Source organism: Dipodomys merriami, unplaced genomic scaffold (genome assembly GCF_024711535.1).
Source record: "Dipodomys merriami isolate MVZ:Mamm:240054 unplaced genomic scaffold, mDipMer1.0.p SCAF_4, whole genome shotgun sequence".
NCBI lineage: Eukaryota > Metazoa > Chordata > Mammalia > Rodentia > Heteromyidae > Dipodomys > Dipodomys merriami.
Genome location: NW_027205603.1, coordinates 65,784,672 through 65,805,132, shown reverse-complemented (window position 1 = coordinate 65,805,132; position 20,461 = coordinate 65,784,672). Strand labels below are relative to the sequence as shown.

Here is a 20,461-nt window from a genome sequence, read left to right as displayed (position 1 = left end):
GGTAACCTTGCTCCTGGCTGTCTGCTCCATTTGGGATCCTGTGATTAATAGTCTTGATGAATCCTATAGTGGACTTGGGATGACTATACCTAAAGTACCTTGAATCTTTATATCTTACAGAAGTATACACTGACTTAACATTAACTTCTTTCCTTTACTAGTTGTCTTTTACTTTTTTTGGTGCTGGTCCTAGGACTTGAATTGAGGGCCTGGACGCTGTCCTTTAGCTTTTTTGCTCAAGGCCAGCATTCTACCACTTGAGCCACAGCTCCACTTCTGCCTTTTTTTTTTTGTAGTTTATTGGAGATAAGAGTCTCATGGACTTTCCTGCCCAGACTGGCCTCCAACTACAATCTGAGTCTCCTGAGTAGCTAGGATTACAGGTGTGAACCACCAGTGCCCAGCTCCTTCTCTGTTGGTTTTATAAGCCATGAAAGTACACACGAAAGAAGGTGGCACAGCCATCCTTGAACTCTGGAATCTTTTCTGAGATGGGCACTTATGTCATCAGAGAAAGAAGGTCTGAACTATGGAACAAGAGGACCTTTCTCATACAGCGATGAGGATACAATAGTCATTTCCTGGGCTGGGAGTGCAGAGGGAACCTGGGCATGCAGGCCGGGGAGGCGATGATCTGTGGATGAGTAATGGTGGTTATTTCCACGATGTCCCTGCTGGGATTCTTTCTGGCAGAAGTGAGCAGACATTCCAGCTGAGGCTTGCCACAGGTATGCTCTAAGCCAACTGAAGTTTGGGAGATTCCCCCAGTTGACTCAGTAACACCACAAAGATTTTATACCTCTTTTCTCATGTCCTCAGTCCTACTTCATCTTAAGATTTTATGCTCCCCAAATGATTCCCAGCAGTTTCAGCTACCACAGTCATCTGCAGATGGCTTTTTTTTCATCCTCCTTTCCATCTTATTGGCAAGGAAAACCTGTTCCAAGGCCTCTAGCAGCCCTCATACGCTGATTCACTGACTCACACTAGTGTTCCTGCCTTCCCGCACCAATTCTTGGCAGAGGGAGGTAATAGCCAGCATTGGCTTTAGAACTATCTGGGTCTAAAGGGAAGCAGGAGAAGACATAAGACTGACATCAGGATTCTGCCATGTTCTTTCCTTACCTTCCAAAAAGCCTCCTGAAAGTCAGTATTTTTGAACTATAACTTTTCACTGGAGACCTAAGTCCTGGGAGAATATCTTTTCTTCTCCAGGCACAGTATAATTGTAGAGGTTTAAATAAGACATTAGGTATGAGTGTTCTTGGTTAAAATGTACAATATCACATACATTGGATGCTGTTCTCATGACCCAGTGCCATTCTTTGTGTGACAAAAGATAATGATCAGAGCAGGGAGTTAGAACCCGGTGTGCCTGGATTCACATGTGGCCCTGCCATTTAATATTTACCAAATCTTGGAGATACTACTTCATCTACCAAAACTTTAATGCCTTTTCCTGTGACATGGAGTGAGCTATTCTTTTTTCATAGGTTTGGTACAGGGATTCAATGTGAGCTTGTGTGCAAAAAGCATCAAGTGTATTGCCAGGCATATGAACAGTAATGCAGGGAGTGACCATTAGGCCTGGGCACCTGAGGGGGCTCTGGAATGAGGTAGAAAGGAATCACGCAGCAGGTGGTTGTGACGATACTTAATAGCAAGGAAAGAATAGATTTATAGGCATTCTGCACTGGGATATTATTTTACAATTTTTACAATTTTACAAATGAATGCCTTCAATGGAGGCTATCTGTAAATGCTTCTAACTAACCCTAGCCTTTCTGCATTGCTTAGAGAGAATGCAATGTTGTGTTCCTTGTTTCAGTATGATTCATTTTGTAGGTGCCAAGAAAACCTTGTACAGTTTGTATGAACTTAGGAGAGGAAAAGAATATATCAGTTAACTGATTTTACTTCACTTTAGCTTTAGTCACTAATTTCAAAGCCCATTTCCACATCATTGAAACTGCCACTCATTAAGCAAAACTGAGCTCCACAAGTCCCAGCTTCAGTGTATGTTGAGGAGAGATGGCATGCTAAAGTGGTGGCATGAATCTATCATTTAAAGAAAAGCCATGGAAGCTGGGATCTGGTGGCTCATGTCAATAATCCTGGCTACTCTGGAGGCTAAGATCTGAGCATAAAGGTTTGAAGCCAGTCCAGGTAGAAAAGTCTGTGAGATTTTTATCTCCAATTAACCACCAGAAAGCCAGATGTGGAGCTTTGGCTTAGTGGTAGAACACTAGCTTTGAGCAAGACAGCTTAGAGAGAGCACTCAAGCCTTAAGTTCAAGCCCCAGGACTGCCCCCCACAGCACCATAAAAAAGCAGTGAAGTTATTGTGAATCAGTGGAAGATTTGGGAGGTTTTTCTCATTTCTTTTCACTAGATGTATTCGTTTAGTTTAATTTAGATTTTGGTTGTTCCAGTGAAGACTTAGCATCCTGCTCTGAGACCCACTGGGGAGCTGTGAAGGAGGTATATGGATCCCTGACCTTCCAGGTAGCTGGAGGGCCCAGCTTCCTAAGCCTAGGGCACCCACTCACACCCAACCCAGGATATTACAGTACTATGTCATTTTCCCTGCCAAGAATAACTGCCTGCTGATACCTATGGGGACACATGGTTAGTGGAACTTCTAATATGTACTTACCCTAAGCTTGACCTGGTCAATGAAGATAATTTGCAGATAAACTTAATAGAGAACAGGATCCCTGGCCTACCTGAAGTGCAGAATCTAAGATTTTTTTGGCCACTCAACAAAGCAGTTAATGAATACAGTGTCTTGATCAATTTAATCCCTTACAACATTCTTATCCAACCCTCCCAAGCCACCCCTTCCCTCACTTTTCTTGATTTTGTAGGATATGTATTGAATTTGCCATTTAACAAAGTGGTTTATGTATACAATGAATCTTGATGTGTATTATCCCTTCAACATTTCCACACACATACCCCTTCGACCCACCCCTTCCCTTAATTTTCTTAATTTTGTGATATATGCAATGAATTCTTTATTGCCTTCTCCCTCCTTTCCCCTTCATCCCTCTCCCCTTGGCCCTAATCATCCTCTTGCAAGTACCATTTGCTGGTACTTATTTTGTTAGGCTTTGACTTAGTCTTTCTAAAAAATTATACTATTTGAGCTCTCCATAGAGTCTATTATACTTCAGTTAATTCATTTGTAACCACTTGCATACCACCCAATGTGTTTATGTATAGATTTATAGGCAAATTCTTGCTACCACAAATGAGAGAAACCATGCATCCTTTGTTTATCTGGGTCTGGCTTAAGTTTTTCTGAGTGTTTCCATTTCCTTATGAATAGTACAATATCATTCTTTCTAATGGATGAGTAAAAAACCTATTGTATATATATATATATATATGTGTGTGTGTGTGTGTATATATATATACATATATATATATATACATACATATATATATATATATATATATATATATATATATATATATATACCACATTTTCTTGATCCATTTGTTCATTGAGGGGCATCTGGGCTGATTCCATATCTTGGCTATGGTGAATAGTACTACAATGAACATGGTTGTAGCTTTTTGTGTTCTAGTGGATAAATACCCAGGAGTAGAATTGCTGGGTTATAAGGTAGTTCTATGTTTAATTTTCCAGAAACCTCCATCATGCTTTCTAGGTAAAGATACAGAAATATAAGAAATCAAAGAAAAGACTTGTTAAATGGGATTGCATTAAACTTGAAAGTTTCTGTACAGCAAAGGACATAGCCAACAAGCTAAAAATACAGCCCACAGAATGGGAGAAGATTTTTACTACCTATATATAGGATAAGGGCCTAATATTCTGAATACACTTAGAGCTCAAAAAATTAACCCCTCCAAAAATAAACCCTCACAGAAACAACAATTAATTAATGGGCAAAGAACTGTAAGAGAGACTTCTCAAAAAAGGAAGTAAAAATGGCCAATAGACACATGAAGAAATGTTCGACATCTCTGGCCATAAAGGACATACAACTCAAAGAAAACACTGAGATTCTACCTTACCCCAGTTAGAATGGTCATTATCAAGGAAACTAACAATAGCAAATGTTGGCAGGGATGAAGCCAAAAGTGGCAATATAAGAGTCTAAGATTTTTAAGCCTTGACAGGGAAAAACTTTTAATCAAAACGTGAAGGCTGAGTGGGTGGCTACAGTTATGAAGTGTCCAAGATGCCCTGGGTTCTAGCTCCAGCACCAAAACAAGGCAAGTAAAAAAGCAAAGCAAAAAGAGAGGAGAAAAGGGAAGAGAATAGGAAAGGAAAAGAGAAAAGAAAAGGGAAGGGGGAATAAAGGGGAAGGAAAAGGGGAAGAGAAAGGAAAAGAAAAGAAAAGGGAAAGAAAAGGAAAGGAAAGAGAAAAGGGAAAAGGGAAATGAAAGGAAAGGGAAAGGGGAAGGGAAAAAAGAAAAGAAAGAAAAGGAGAAAGAAAGAAAAAAAGTCAACGGTTTGCCAGCTGTCTATCTTGCAGACCGCAATTGAAACTTCTTGGTTACTTTCACTGCCTTGTTGATTATGAAAGTCACTCAAGGGAATCTTTGTTGGCAAATGTAAAGCCACCGTTCTCTGGGGGAAGGGAGATGTTTAAAATGCTTCAATTTAAAGAAGCTCTGGGAGGAGGTGGAGGTGAAAGATACTATGAAGGCTGAACTGAAATTACTATCTAGGGATATTAATGCTCCCTACTGGCCAGCTTCCCAGCTTCACTCCGTGTGCACTGTGCCGTAGGCCTGTCCAGAGTTCAAGAATGGAGAAAGGGGCATCAGAGGTAGAGTTATGGCAAGGAACCGAGTCTCCATCTGTCTTTTATTCCTACCAGCAACACATTATATTCTCCTTGAAAGTCACATGGGCACTGCCTCCAAGTCAAAGCCATATATGCTCTTTGCATTTTAGTGTTTTTCCACCTTTGCCCAGGGGTTAAATGAGGACACATACTCAAAACTATCTCTGTGCTTTCCCAGGATGCACCATGACTTCAAGATGTCCTCTGGCACCCGTGTTAGGGATCTTCACTTCCTTCACACAACACTTGGTCATGAGCAGCTATATCCAGAGCCTGACTGTATGCTTCATTTGCCAGGCACTTTTATAATTTGGTCCTGATATTATCTGTCCTCATAAATCCATGAAGAGATTGTTTCTTCTGGCTCCTGTAACTAATGAAAATATCTCAAGATATGTAGTGTCACTGATGGGTCAGGCTGATAGGAAGGAGTCTGTGGAACAAGTGACTGAAGGAGCTAAAGAGGAAAGCATCCTTTCTCTTTATGCTCACCTGTCAGCATCTCCTGTATGCACTTCCTGTCTCCAGTTGATCTTCAAACCACCTTCATATTTTTAAATAATTCCACACAAAGGCAACTCTTGCCTTCACTATAGTTTCAATGTTTGGTGTCTTATAGCCTTAACTAGTTTATGTTCTTCCAATAGAAAGGCAATGGCTTTTATGGTGAGCAATTGTCTGTCTAGTCTACCAGTTGGTCAAATACCTTTAATTTGTCATTCTATGTCATCCTTTGAACCTGCTATAAGTTCCAGGCAACATCCTGTGAATCCTCTTTAAAATCTTCATACTCTAATGAAGAAAAGATAAAGATCAATTTTAACTACTATTAAAATATTAGTTTACTCCCTTTAATATTTAAAAACATGGATGCTTAGTTGAACATGGGTATGCACTCCTATAATCACAGCATAAGGAAACTGACATAGGAGGACTATTAATTTGAAAACAAAACAGATCCAACTCAGTTTTGATCAGTGACATATTAATTCTAGTATTTTTCTGTACTTGTATGTTCTTTTTTTTTACGGGGCGAGGGGGGGAGTCCGGTCGTGGGGCCTGAACTCTGGGCCTGGGCACTGTCCTTCAGCTCTTCAGCTCAAGGATAGCACTCTACGACTTGAGCCACAGTGCCACTTCTGGCTTTTTTTTCTTTTTGCTTATGTGGTGCTGAGGAATCAAACCCAGGGCCCCATGCATGCAAGGAAAGCACTCTACCACTGAGCCATCTTCCCAGCCCCTTGTATGTTCTTTTATCAACACTTTCTCTGTGAAAATAACCAAATCTGTTTTGCCTAATTTTGTCATAATGGAAAGTACTGCTCTTAAAAGAGCAAGAAATTCACTCAGGGACCTTGAATAATGTTCTGTATCATTTTGTACATGTTGTACATCATAATCCCTTGATGAAAGGAAGAAGTAATACTGGACAATTTATCTTCACCATTTTTCAAATGGGAATAGTTCAATATAATATACTACTCTTCTTTTTTTTTACTTTCTCCCTCAAAATTGTTTCTATGAATTCCAGATTTTGTTTGGGTTTTTACTTTTTTTTTTCTTTTGGGTCCAGTCATGGGGCCTGAACTCTGGGCCTGGGAACTGTCCCTCGGCTCTTCAGCTCAAGGCTAGCGCTCTACCACTTGAACCACAGCGCCACTTCTGGCTTTTTTCTTTTTGCTTATGTGGTGTTGAGGACTCGAACCCAGGGCCTCATGCATGCAAGGCAAGCACTCTACCACTGAGCCACTTCCCAGCCCCGGTTTTTACTTTTTTTTTTAACTGCAATTATTTGAACCCACATCTATCATCCATGAAGAACTAAAATTGAGGTGGTCAGTTCTGACCATTTGTATCATGGTTCTATTTGCTTCTGCATATGTATTTCTTTTTAATTTAATTTTATTTTATTTGAGAACATACTGTACAGAGGGGCTACAATTACATGGGCAGGATAATGCATACATTTCTTACCAAGCATTCTGCATATGTATTGTGAGTGTACTTTGTCTAATTAAGGTGTTTACTATTGGACATGACAAATACATCTCTTAAATGGCCCCTCTGGTTCATCTCTGTAGTTCTACATGGGCTTGATTTGCTGACATCATAACAACTAAGCTGTGTACCCAGAAACCCTTCAATACTGCAAGATTAAGATTAAAGAACCAGAAGTTGAATTAATCTGTAAAAAGCCAAAAGCCAAAAGGGTCATAGGGGAGCTCTATGTTTAGTTTTTTGAGGATTCTCCATACTGCTTTCCAGAGTGAACAACTTTATACTTCCACCAACAGTGTAATAGTCTTCCCTTTTGGCCACATCCCCTCCAACATCTGTTGTTACTAGATTTATTGATTATAGCCATTCTAACTGGGGGTGGGGGGAGTGGAATCTCAATGTTGTTTTGATTTACATTTCTTTCATGGCCAGAGAAGTTGAGCATTCCTTCATGTGTCTATTGGCTATTCTTATTTCCTCTTCAGAGAAGTCTTAGCCCACTTATTAATGGGGTTTAAGAATTTGTTGGGGGGGATTTAATTGTTTGAGTTCTAAGTGTATTTTAGATATGAGGCCCTAGTCTGTTGTATGGCTAGTTAAGATCTTCCCCCAATACATGGGCTTTCTAAGCTACCAGCATAACTATGTTTATCGCAGCATTATTCACCATAGCTAAGATATGGAACCAACTCAGATGCCTTCAGTAGAAGAATGGGTCAAGAAAATGTGGAATATATACTCAATGGAATTCTATGCTTCCATCAGAAAGAATGACACCACCCCATTTGCAAGGAAATGGAAAGACTTGGAAAAAATCATATTAAGTGAAATAAGCCAGTCTCAAAGAAACATAGGTCCCATAGTTTCCCTTATGTGCAATAATTAGTATACATCTAGGATAATCTTAGCAGATGAGCAGAATAGCTCAATAGCTATGTACATATGACCATATAAGATGATGCTAAGTGAAATGAACTCCAAGACATGGACACAAGGGGTTTTTCTTTGTTATTGTTGTTTTTAATGTATTATATGATTTTTTTGTTTCTTTTGTATGTTCTTCCCCCTTTGGGATATCCTCTGTCATCACTATATTTGATTTTGGTACCCTGGGTATTGTATATACATTTATTTGACTTAGGGAAGGGAAAGGGAGCAATAGAATGGAGAGACAAAGGACAAGAAGGGAACCAATGCAACAGCGATACAAGACAACATGTTGGAAATGATTTATACAACTGGGGAGGGGGAGGATTGAGGGGCGGGAAATGGGAGAAAAATGGAGGAAGGGGTAACAAGTTTGACAAGAAATGTACTTATTACCTTACTTATGTAACTGTAACCCCTCTGTACATCACCTTGACAATAAAAAAACAAACAAACAAACAGGGTTCACTTAAAAAAACAAAAGCCAAAAGCAACTTTCTTTACACTTGCCTCTAATGAGGTTGATTCATTTCCAGGTCTAGCTGTGGGAGTGTTTTGAAGTGGGTCATTGTATAAGTGTAGATACACAGACTTCAGGATGCTTCTTCTTGGCCAGGTACTGGCTCTACCTGATATTGCACCAGGTAGTACTAGCTCAGTAGTGCTATCCCAGAAAGACTCTACAAAACTTCCTTGAACTGGTTTAGAAACGTCGGAAGTTACTTCCTTTTTGCATTGATTCCATAGGCTCTCTGTAATGCTGTTTGATTACTGTTTGATATCAGTAGCTCACTTACTAAAAGTGAGCCACTCTTATTAGAATTTAAGACCAGTAAGAAAAGCCTTCAGTGGTTTCTGGTAGGAAGGGGTGGGGCAGGTGTGCAGGAGGATATATGAATACACCTACCTTGGCCCACAGAGGCAGACTAAAAAAATAAGTGTTTTGGCCTCATCATGCAGGAACTTGTCTTTTACAGGTGATAGGGAACTTCCATTGGTTGCATTTTAATCATGCTGTGAATGTCTGTTTTTGTGCCAATAATAGGACTTGAACTCAAGGCCTCATGTTCTTACTTGGCTTTTTCACTCAAGGCTGGCTCTCTACCACTTGAGCCACACCTCTGCTTCCAGCTATTTGCTAGGTAATTGGAGATAAGAGTCTCATGGATTTGTCTACTTGAGCCAGCTTTGAGCCATGATCCTTAGATCTCAGCCTCCTGAGTAGCTAAGATCACAAGTATGAGCCACCAGTGCCCAACTTGAAGCTTCTGTTTTCATATTTTCCTAAAAAGAAGTGAAAAAGATAATTGGAGCATCAAAGATAAACGGGAAGACCTTTCCTTACTCACATGCACAGATCCCTATCTACAAACACAATGCCATCCTGAATCTGTTCTGCCCTCTCCTATGACACACCGTGCTAACTGCAAGGAGCTCTGAAATCCATGCTCTACTTCCATCATGGGACCTTAGGTATAAAGTCTTGGGTGAACCCTTAAGTCTTTACCCTCCATTTGTTTATTTAATATAAATGTACTTTTGCCTTTTCTTTTCTCATAGTATTTCAAGGATCTGCTGAAAAATATATGAAAGAAAGAAACATATGCTTTTGTTTCTATTGTGGTCTTGGACAGCTGGCATACTGCTTTGCATGTGCTTTGAGTTCAGAAGTAACAGGATTGGATTTTAACTGGAGTAGGTTTAAAAGATAAGCTGTGTGTGATTGTAAAAGTAGTGGCTTCTGTTTTTAACTCTGTGTGTGTGTGTGTGTGTGTGTGTGTGTGTGTGTGTGTGTATGTGTGTATGTGTGTGTGTGTATGCATGCACATGTGCCAATAGAGGGACTTGAACTCAGTCTCCATGATGGTCCTCAATCTCAAGCTCCTGAGTAGCTAAGAGTACAGGCATGAGCCACTGGCACTTGGCTACTTTAATCTTTTTTAAACTATATAGTGAGACAAGGGGAATTTACAGTTGGGAACAGGTTGAAGTTTAATAATTCAGTCAATCAACAAGAGTTTTAAAGTTTTGAACTCTTGCTTGCTAGGTAAGCACTCCACTACAATTTGAGCCACATCTCCACCTCTTAGCTCAAGATTGTTATAGAACAACTATTATATACTTAGCCTTGTTGTAAGCAGCAGGGTTATGTAATAAACGAAACAGCCCTAAGTCTGTGACCTTGTAAAGCCTCCATTTGTGTAGGGGAAGATAGATAATAAACACAATAAAACTGATAGTATTTTAGAAGTTGCATAATTTAACTCTGCACTTGTAGGGTGTGCAAATGCCATCCGGTGTAGTGAGATCATCTCCACCTCTGCATTTTCAATCTTGTTCTTTGTTGAAATAGCAAGAGGGAAGGCAGATGGGTTGTGGTTGGAGAGTTGGAGCTACTTCTTGCTTTGGTGACTGTCTTAAGACTTTCTTCTGCTGATGCAAGTCCCAGTTGAAACTAACAGACACTCTCAGTGCATAAGCACAGAACACAGATTACAGTTGAGGTGTTGCAAGATTCAACCCACCTGTGTAATTTGGACAGCATGGGAACAGCCTTCCTGTTTTGGTGGAACCAGCTTTTAACCCTCATTTCTCAGAGTATGTTCTGAAAAATGCTTTGTTAGGCAATGTCCTTGTTGTATGGGCATCACAGAATGCACTTCTGTAATACTATCAGTTTTGCTGTGTTTATTTTCTATCTTTCCCTGCACAAACACAATGGCTGCGGTGTTGCTATAGAATCTTATAGGGCTACCCTCATATATCGGGGCCACCATTGACCAAGATGCTTTTACAGCACCTGATGTATATGTACACACACTTATAGCACTATGCTCAGTATATATCATAGGAATACAAAATAGAAATTCCCTTACCCTCTGGCCTCTGTAGTTTGGTTGCTAAAATGTGAATGGAGTAAGGAGGGAAATCAAGAGGTGTTGTAACCATCCTTCAGAACTAGGGCACACTGCCAACCAAAATTTAGTCCCAATATCAAAACTTACACACCATACAAATATACACCAAGGATGAGTAAGCAAACTTGTTATTTATACAGCGAAGCTTTCCCGGAGAGGGCAAGACACCTCCCAGGCTAGTCTGAAAATAGCTTGAGAAGAGAGAAAGGGCAATGGCTTAGGGCTGGCTGGTGGTAAAACAGTGTGTATAAATGGATAGATGGATAGAGACTTACCTGTTTTGAATCTCCCAGAAGGCCAAGGACAGAACCTTTGTTTCCACTAGCCCACATGAGAAAAGCTAAAGAAATAAGACTTAAAAGTTACCAGTAGCTGGGCACTGGTGGCTCACACCTGTCATCCTAGTTACTCAGGAGAATTAGATTTGGGGGCATGGTTTGAAGCCAGCCCCAGCAGAAAAGTCCATGGGTTTTATATCTCCAATTAACCACCAAAAAGCAAAAGTGAAGCTGTGGTTCAAGTGGCAGGGCACTAGCCTTGAGCCAAAAAAAAATGCCCAGGCCATGAGTTCAAGCCTAAGACCAGCACATCCACAAATAAAAAGCTTTCAATAGTCAAACATCAAACACTAGAATTAGACTCTTTATTAGAAGAGATGTGTTACTGCTATGAGATTAGATGGGAATGAGAGGCATTGAGCTAGAAGGAGGGAGAAGTCTCATTCCCAACTCCAGATGTAGGGTTGGCCTCCCCTGGCTATGGTGTAGATAAATATAATTCTGACACAAATGGAATCCTCAGACTGCCAAGATATATTAGCATGGCCTGCTTTTTAGCCATCAACACAAGGACAACTGAAGGAGGAAATGCTGTGACAAGTTGTGAGTTACTAGAGCTAACATATAGACAGAGAGGACACTCCACTCAATGTGACTTTCAAATAAACAACAAATAATTCTTGTAAGTTTGTTAAAAAACAATCTGTAGTTGTTTATCTGAAATTCAGATTTAACTGAGCTTCCTATAGCGTTTGTTTGGGTTAATCAAAGTCTATTTTCCTTTTATTGGGATATGGGATTTGTATATATTTATGAGTACAATATAATATACATACATACAATGTGTAATGATTCAGTTGAGATAATTCAAATTTTCATCTCCTAAATTTTAATCATTTCTATGTGGTGGGAAGCTTCAGACTTTATTCTAGTTACTTTGAAACACACAATAAATTGTTATATAGTTACCTTACTGTGCTATAATATCACACTTAAAAATTCATGCTAGGTGCCCGTGGCTCATGCCTATAATCCTAGCTACTCCTCAGGAGGCTGAGATCTGGGGATCACAGTCTGAAGCTAGCCTAGGGAGCAAAGTCTGTGAGACTCTTATCTCCAATTAACCACCAGAAAACCGCAAGCGATGCTGTGGCTTCAAGTAGTAGTGCTAGCCTTGTGCAAAAAAAGAGCTCAAAGATATTGCCCAGGCCCTGAGTTCAAGCCCCATGCAAATGATCCGACCTCTGTCCTTAAACCTGTCATTTTATCTTTCTTTCCACCCTGACATTTATCTTCCCAATTCTACTCCTTCTTCCTTCCTTCTCTCCTGCTCTTGCTTGCTTCCTTCCTTCCTCTTGCTCTTTCTATTTTCTCTAACTGATCTTTGGGTGCTTACTAATTTCTGCTTTGTAAAAGACATTTCACCTTCCCTTATCCACAGTTAGTATTATTCTAGCAGCTTTGAGCCCATAGAAGGCAAACTCACAAGGCAAATAAGGTAGTCCCTTAGGTAACACGATAGTAAAGACTCAAGCTTCTGTACTGAGATGTAGAATTAGGTTACAAAACACTGTGTGATTTTTTTCCCCCCTTCTCTTGGCCTGGTTAGTAGAAGTGATGTAGTCCTGGCTAGAAACTGATGGTTCCTACAGCAGGAGTTTCTTTCGTGGATAATCTGTATCCTCCAGAGAATATGCACAGTTGTGTCCAGTAAGGAGAGCTGTGTACATGAGCCAAAGCACCCCACCATGGGTGGAGTGAAGGGGCCATGGCAGAAGAAAATGCTTTTCAATAACCATAAATCACTGATTAGTCAATGACAGGTGCTTACTGGTTTTGCCCCACCCACTCACTAGCTATCTGCAGGCATGGTGCTAAGCACTGAATACTTGTTTCCCTTTGTCCATAGCTTTTATAATTTCCCTTTTTATTTTTAGGAAGCATTTTCTAGTTGTGTTTTCATAATTTACACATATAATTCACAACAACTCTTAGTGGTTGGGTTCTGTGCCCCAAATAAGGCAAATGTTTGAATCAACCTGGTTTCTTTTGGGGACTGCTAGCTCTGTGCTAGCACCTTGTGAATTCCATTTTAGGAGACTTTGGGGAAGCTAGCCTTGAGACTTTCTCCCTGAATTTAGTCTGTCCAGGGTAAATTATGGACTTTCTTTGGAAAATATAATTCTGGCTCTGAGGGATGAAGTCACAGGGTTTCCAAAACCTAGTGAGGAATCACAGAAATGCAATCTGCAGATCTTTCCCTCTGCAGATATAAAACCTAAAGAAGGGAATGCATGCATTCCAGAAGGTTCTTCACTGATTGTTTTTTCTTTTCATGGAGTCATTATTTTTCATTGCTATTCTTTATTTTTCTTTTTAAATGGAAAGTTGACTTCATATTTTAATACAATGCATCTGACAAGTGATGCCAATCTCCACTAAGTTGTGCAAAAAATTTATTCCAGTTGTAGTATGCATTTTCTGCCCTTTTCTTCCTTATTTTGCCCCCAACATGCAATCACCCCAGCTGTCCCCCAAACTCTTCTCTTCTTTATCCTTCTCTATAGCCCATGTCCATCTAACATTTTGCTTTTTTGGGGGGGGGGGCTGATCCTGGGCTTGAACTCAGGGCTTGGTCATTATCCCTAAACTTTTTCAGCTTGAGGCTAGTGCTCTATTACTTGAGCCACAGCTCTGCTTCTGGGTTTTGTTTTTGTTTGTTTGTTTGTTTGTTTGGTCGGGGGGGAGGGAGGTTGGTGATTAATTGGAGATAAGAGTCTATTCATAGACTTTCCTGCTTTGGCTTGCTTTGAACCATTATCCTTAGATCTCAGCCTCCTGAGTATTACAGGCTTGAGCAACCAGCACCAAGCTATTCTTATTTTATTTTTTATATGTCTCTTGTCACTGGACTGAATGTTCTAGGAGAAAAGGGAGTTTTGTCTGTTTATTCCACGATGAGTCTTAGAACCTTGAGTCAAGCCTCAATCCTGATAGACATGTCATGCCCATTTGGGAATGAAGCCATTAAGGGGAGAAGATTGTCTCTTCTCTCTTGCCTTATGAAGCTGTTGTCTTGTTTTCTGCCTATGCTTTGTTCATCGTAGAACACAGGGAAAACCCAGTAGATAGCCAAGCAGCAACCCAAGGTCACAACGTGGCCTTCTAATTCACAAGCTGTATGATTTGGGAGATGCTACTTCATCGCTTTGAGTTTTCATTTATTTTCTTACAAACTGGAGAAAGCCTAACCTCCCACGTCCATAGAGCGGCTGTGAAGGTTCAGTAGAATAATATGTGAAGGACCATTATCTTAGACTATTTTAGTTTGCCATAACAAAATTCCTGCTGCTGAACACTTTATATGGCAAAGAAATATGTTTCCTTTAGCTCACAGTTTTCTAGATTGAAAGCTTATGGCAAAGTGGCCCTATTTTTGTGACTGGTAAGGACTTCAGGTATCATAATATAGCAAAGGGCACCATGGCCGGAACACATGGGCATGGAGAGATATCACAGAGCAGGACATGGAGAAAGAAACAAGGAGCCAGACAGGATCTTTTAGAACAGCCCACTCTCCGGGGAATTAATCTAATCCTAGTCTTATGACACCTGCCTCAGACAGGTGTCTTCATTCATGAATGGAGTCCTCACAGCCTTGAAGCCACTAGGCTTCAACTCTTTGTGGCTAATACCAGGAGCCTCACCAGAGACAAGCTTCCAACACATGAGTCTTTGGGGGATCAAACCACATCCAAACCACAGCAATAACCAAAGATAACATGCTGCCTTCATTTACTGAGTCTAGCCCTAACTCCATAGTGGGCATTTTGCACATATGATCATCCCATTTGGTTGCCATGAGATATGTGCTCATAGTGTCCAGTTCCTTTTACAGATGAGAAAAGTGGGAAACACCCCCAAAATTAAGTGACTTACTCACCAGCTAGTTAACAACAGAGACAGGCTTTGAGCTCAAATGTTTTTAAATTTATGTCCTTAGCATTCCCCATTAGGTTCACAAATCAATGTTTTTAATGAGGGGATGGAGTACTGGAAAGGATTTGAGAGGGCAAGGCATGATGGAGTGCCCTGTATTCTCAGCTACTCAGGAGATCAGCCAGGACAAGGTTAGCCAGATACCATCTGAAAAACAATGAAAAGCAAAAGAGTTGGGGGCATGATTCAAGTAGTAGAGTTGCCTAGCAAATAGAAGGAGGCCCTTAGTTCGAATCTCAGTACTACAAGAAAAAAAAGGAAGGATAGTATGTTTCACCTGATTTACTTTTTTATTTTTGTCAGTTGTGGGGCTTGAACTCTTGGAACTTGGGTGCTGTCCCTGAGCCTCTTTGTGCTCAAGGTTAGTTCTCTACCACTTAAGCCACAGCACCACTTCCAGATTTTGAGTGGTTAATAAGAGTCTCACAGGGAGTTTTCTACCCAGCTGGCTTCAAACTGAAATCCAAAGATCTCAACCTCCTGAGTAGCTAGGATTACACGTGTGAGCCACCAGCACCTGGTTTTAATGTACAACTTTTGACTTCTAAGTAATACATTGTTATTCTCTGGCATCCATAACTCAAGCAGGCAAAAATATATAGTTTCAAAAAGATAACAGTATTGTCAGGCATTCCTCTTCTTACATCCAAGGAGCAAAACTTTGTGGCACATTCCTGGAGACGTGTGTGTGTGTGTGTGTGTGTGTGTGTGTGTGTGTGTGTGTGTGTGTGTGTGTGTGTGTGTGTGTGTGTGTGTGTGTGTGTGTGTGTGTGTGTGTGTGTGTGTGTGTGTGTGTAAGAGAGCGAGAGAGAGAGAGAGAGAGAGAGAGACAGACAGAGAGACAGAGACAGAGAGAGACAGAGACAGAGACAGAGAGAGTGCTAGGACTTGAATTCAGGGTGCCCCTTAGATTTTTCTCTCAATATTGGTGCTCTACCACTTAGCCATAGCTCCATTTCCAGCTTTTTGGTGGTTTATTGGTGGTAAGATTTCACCAAACTTTTTCTGCCCAGGCTGGCTTGGAACTATGCTCCTTAGGCCTCAGCCTCCTGAGTAGCTAGGATTACAGGCGTGAGCCACTGGGGAGAGTTGTGTAGTCTAACCAGTTGCAGATGGTGTTCTCAAGTGCAATCATCCTTCTTGGTAAAGTATTTGTAGTTATCTACTGAAATAAATTCTGGACTAAATTGCAAACACTTCCAAAACAACTTATTCTGTGCTCTTCTGCCTTGTTTGTGTTCCAGCCTTTCTGTGCTAATGATTTTGTAAATGTGGTTTAATTACTGTTTACTGAAAAATAGCAGCACACAAATCAGTGGGAGACATAGCCAAAATGTGTCCAATTTGCTTCTAGTGCAAAATAGCTAATAAATGAGAGAAGTGCTTGTTAAATGTTGGGAAAGGAACTTAGGTGAAGTTTGAAGAAATCGTGCTTGGGAGCAAATCATTCTTTAAAGTAGACTGAAATATCAGAATAACAATATTCTATGCCCCAAGGCCAGATACAGGTGATTTGCATATAATGAAATTGTAATAATGGAAAGTTGACTGAGCACCACCCCCAAAGAACTATAGTTTAAAGAACTTCCCAAAAGGAAAACCTGAAATCACTCGTAAATTCCATAAAGTGTTTTTGGAGCTCTGTAAGCTCATGTATTATGTATTACCTCATGTTTCTGAATTCTTGCCTAGGGCAAATTGCCAACTTAGCAACTAAATGACAGTTTTGAAAATTCTTATACACAAACCAGCCTCTTCAGTTTTATTTTCTTCCAAAAAAATGTACCAGAACACAAAAGGGAAATGAATGTTATTTCAATGCTTAGTTTATAAATTCTATTCTACGCTCCATTTGGATTTGTAGTTTAATTTTGCTCTTGTATAGAGGAGTTTGCTGGGGGGTTCCCCTGGACTTTTGGTCATGCCAGTTGCCCATTGTAGGACAAGATGTTTATTCTTCCTGCCCTTCAGAGGATATCTGCCTCTGAGAAAAATCATGACCAACGTCGAACTCCAGTTCCTAACTCGGAATAACAAGTCAGCTTGTTTAGATTCCCCTAGAAATAAGACCATGACTGTTCCAATTAGATAGGAAGAATAGATTCTGGTTTATTTCTTTAAGCCAAATGATTCAGTAATTCATGAGGTTTCGCTCCAGTTTCCTGATCTATATATGTTACAAATGAAATAGGCCATGTGAGGTGCAAAAACAGCCCTATAAGAATTTCTTTTCAGTGAGACCACCATACAGATGGTACTCTGAGTGTTTCTAAGACCAGTTCTTTTCAAATTTAAATTATAGTTTTCATTTTTGTTTTCCAGTAGATGGTGGGGCTTGACCTCAGGGCCTGGGAGCTGTCCCTGAGCTCTTTTGCTCAAGGCTAGTTCTCCACCACTTTGAGCCACAGTTCCACTTCTGGTTTTTGAGTAGTTAATTAGAGGTAAGATTCTCACAAGGACTTTCTTCCCCGGGGCTGGCTTGGAACTGTGATCCTCAAATCTCAGCCTCCTGGTAGACAGGATGACAGGTGTGAGCCACCGGTGTCCAGCTCTAAATTGTCTTTAATAGCTGTACAAAGCAGTTTCAGTTCAACATGTCAGTTTTTGGATACAGTATATCTCAATTGATATCACCCCTTCCATGTCCCCCCCACTCTCTTCCAGCCCACCCATCTCCAGCTTCGCATATGCACATTGAATATTTCGACTGCATTCACCCATCACTCCTCTCTCCATTTCCTAAGACCAAATTTTAACTGTCTGAAAGCTAGCGTGACAATTAGCATGCTGAAAGCCAGGACTTCCTCCTGGGGCACAGCCTCCTCTCCCCAAAAGACTGTTCTATATTTGCATATTGTGATTATCTTCCTGTCTACCAGTGGTTTCTTCTCACTTAATGCTCCTTCCTTCATTAGTTCACCAGACACCACCCTGTGATGGCCCTGGAGATACAAATGTGTCTGTGTGCCTAGGGCTGACTGTGCAGCAGGAGAGAGACCGATGAAAATGAATATATCTTCCAATGCACAGACCCTGCAATCCGGATTAAAAGGCCATCGGGATGTCTTTCAGATAGCCTATCATTTTTTAAGCCTCACTTTTTGTTTTGTTTTGTTTCCAATAAAAGAAAAAGGCAACGTGCAGAGTCTCTGTTATGAGAAGAAATTTGCCTCTATCACACTCAGTTCTAAGATTTCAGAACTGTGCTCAAAGTCAGGTGTCACCTCCTCCTGTTCTTCCTCAGCAGGACTGGCTTTGTGGATGGGAAGATGGTATTTACAGCTGTCTCCCTCCATGCTGGCTTAAGGAAACAGGGAACAAGAAGGTGTGTGCTCTTATTTTCAAAAATGGAAAGATTTTAGCCAGGTGCTCATGGCTCATGCTTGTAATCCTAGCTCTTCAGGAGGCTGAGATCTGAGGATCTTGGTTCAAAGCCAGCCAGGGCAGGAAAGTCCATGAGACTCTTATCTCCAATTAACCACCAGAAAACCAGAAGTTGCACTGTGGCTCAAAATGGTAGAGTGCTAGCCTTGAGCTGAAGAGCTCAGGGACAGTGCCCAGGCCCTGAGTCCAAGCCCCATGACCAACCAAAAGTGTCGGGGTGGATCTTAAAACACACAAACAAATAGTCTTCAGCTTACAAAGGGGTTGTGTCCTGATAAAGGCATGAAGGTTGCAATTAAATACATAGAATCCTGTGCAGTCTAGCACATAGTTTAGTGTCTGCTTTCTCCTCCATTTTATGGTATGACTGACAGCTGGAAGTCACTGCTGCTGTCCAGAGTAGAGAAAGAATATTAGACCAAATATCACTAGCCTAGGAAATGATCAAAACTTAAAAGCAGCATTCTACTGAGTGCATGTTATTGTCACACCATCATGAAGTTGAAAAATAGTAAAATTGGGGAATGTTTGTTAGTAGCATGGTTAAAGAAGTATACATACACACAAAGGACACTCATCAAAATGTTAGCAAAGTTTATCTCTAAGGGTTATGTATAAACTAAGTGCATCCCTTTGTTGTTTTACTCTTTTACTTTGGACATGTACTACTCTTCCAGTAAAAACAAATATGAAGTTGTTTAGAATTTAATAGGGAAAGTTAGTTTCATAAGCCACCATTGTAGGAGGTAAACAACTTTATGAAGCATCATCTAAACCATCTAAAGCCAAAGTGGGCAGTAATTCACTCTGGATTTAAGTAACTGAACTATTTCAGAAGTGTTTTGTGGTATGTTAGGCTTGTTTCTATTTTCCTTCTTTGTGTCTCTGTTTATATTATCCAAGTGGTACCCATTGTGTACTTCACATGAAAATAGTCTAGCAAGAAAATATACTAAGTTCTCCCTTTTAGTCTTCTTCCTCCTCTTCTTTAATTCTTCCTGCTAGGATTTGGTATTAGAACCTCAACCTTCTTGTATGTGTGTATGTGTGTGTGTGTGTGTGTGTGTGTGTGTGTGTGTGTGTGTGTGTGTGTGTGTGTGTGTGTGTGTGTGTGTGTGTGTGCAAGCATATGTACACAAGCATGCACATGCTAGTAGTGAGACTTGAACTCAGGGCTTGACTCTTTTGCTCAAGGATGGTACTCTATCACTTGAGCTACACCTCCCCTTCCAACTTTTTGCTGGTTGCTTGGAGATATGAGTCTCTCATATTCATCTGCCTGGGTTCACTTTGAACCATGAGCATCAGATCTCAGCTTCCTGAATAGTTCGGATTACAGGCATGCACCATCAGCAGCCGGCAACCTCAGCCTTCTTAAAGCCAGACTCAACCTCTTGCTAACTGATAAACCAGAACAAAGTGATTAACTCTCTCCTAGCCATTGATCTATTATCTTTTGCTGTCTGGTTGGCTCTGGCCAGTGATATCTTTTCTCTATAGCTTTGGCTGGCTCATCTTCCCATTGTTTTGTTTGGCTTACTGAAATGTTGCAAAACCTAGATAATGCTATTGGACTATCACAGAGTTTGTTTGTTTTTTTCTTTTTCCCAAGGAACAGAGAGCAGCTCTGAAAATTATACGTGCTTTCTTTTCTGTCTGCAGTTAAATTCTTGCCATCAGGATGGGGAAACAGAACAGCAAGCTGCGCCCGGAGGTCATGCAGGACTTGTTGGAAAGCACAGACTTTACAGAGCACGAGATCCAGGAATGGTACAAAGGCTTCTTGAGAGACTGCCCCAGTGGACATTTGTCAATGGAAGAGTTTAAGAAAATATACGGGAACTTTTTCCCTTATGGGGATGCTTCCAAATTTGCAGAGCATGTCTTCCGCACCTTCGATGCAAATGGAGATGGGACAATAGACTTTAGAGAATTCATCATAGCTCTGAGTGTAACATCGAGGGGGAAGTTGGAGCAGAAGCTGAAATGGGCCTTCAGCATGTATGACCTGGATGGAAATGGCTACATCAGCAAGGCAGAGATGCTGGAGATTGTGCAGGTAGGTAGCCCTCACCCTTTAGAAGGAGAAGAGTGTGTGTCACAAGGAAGAATGGAAAGATGCATACGCAAAC

The 20,461-nt window shown here is 40.7% G+C and overlaps 1 protein-coding gene across 12 annotated transcripts in view; it reads left to right on the top strand.

Moving 5' to 3' along the window:
- Positions 1-20,461, top strand: part of Ncald (neurocalcin delta) — a 373,688-nt gene that overhangs the window by 332,301 nt on the left and 20,926 nt on the right. For all 12 annotated transcript variants that reach the window (XM_069991164.1, XM_069991157.1, XM_069991161.1 and 9 more), the window contains one exon: positions 19,992-20,388. In XM_069991164.1, coding sequence (XP_069847265.1) covers positions 20,011-20,388 — 378 coding nt within the window. In that variant the 5' untranslated portion in view covers positions 19,992-20,010. The remainder of the gene's footprint in view (positions 1-19,991; positions 20,389-20,461) is intronic.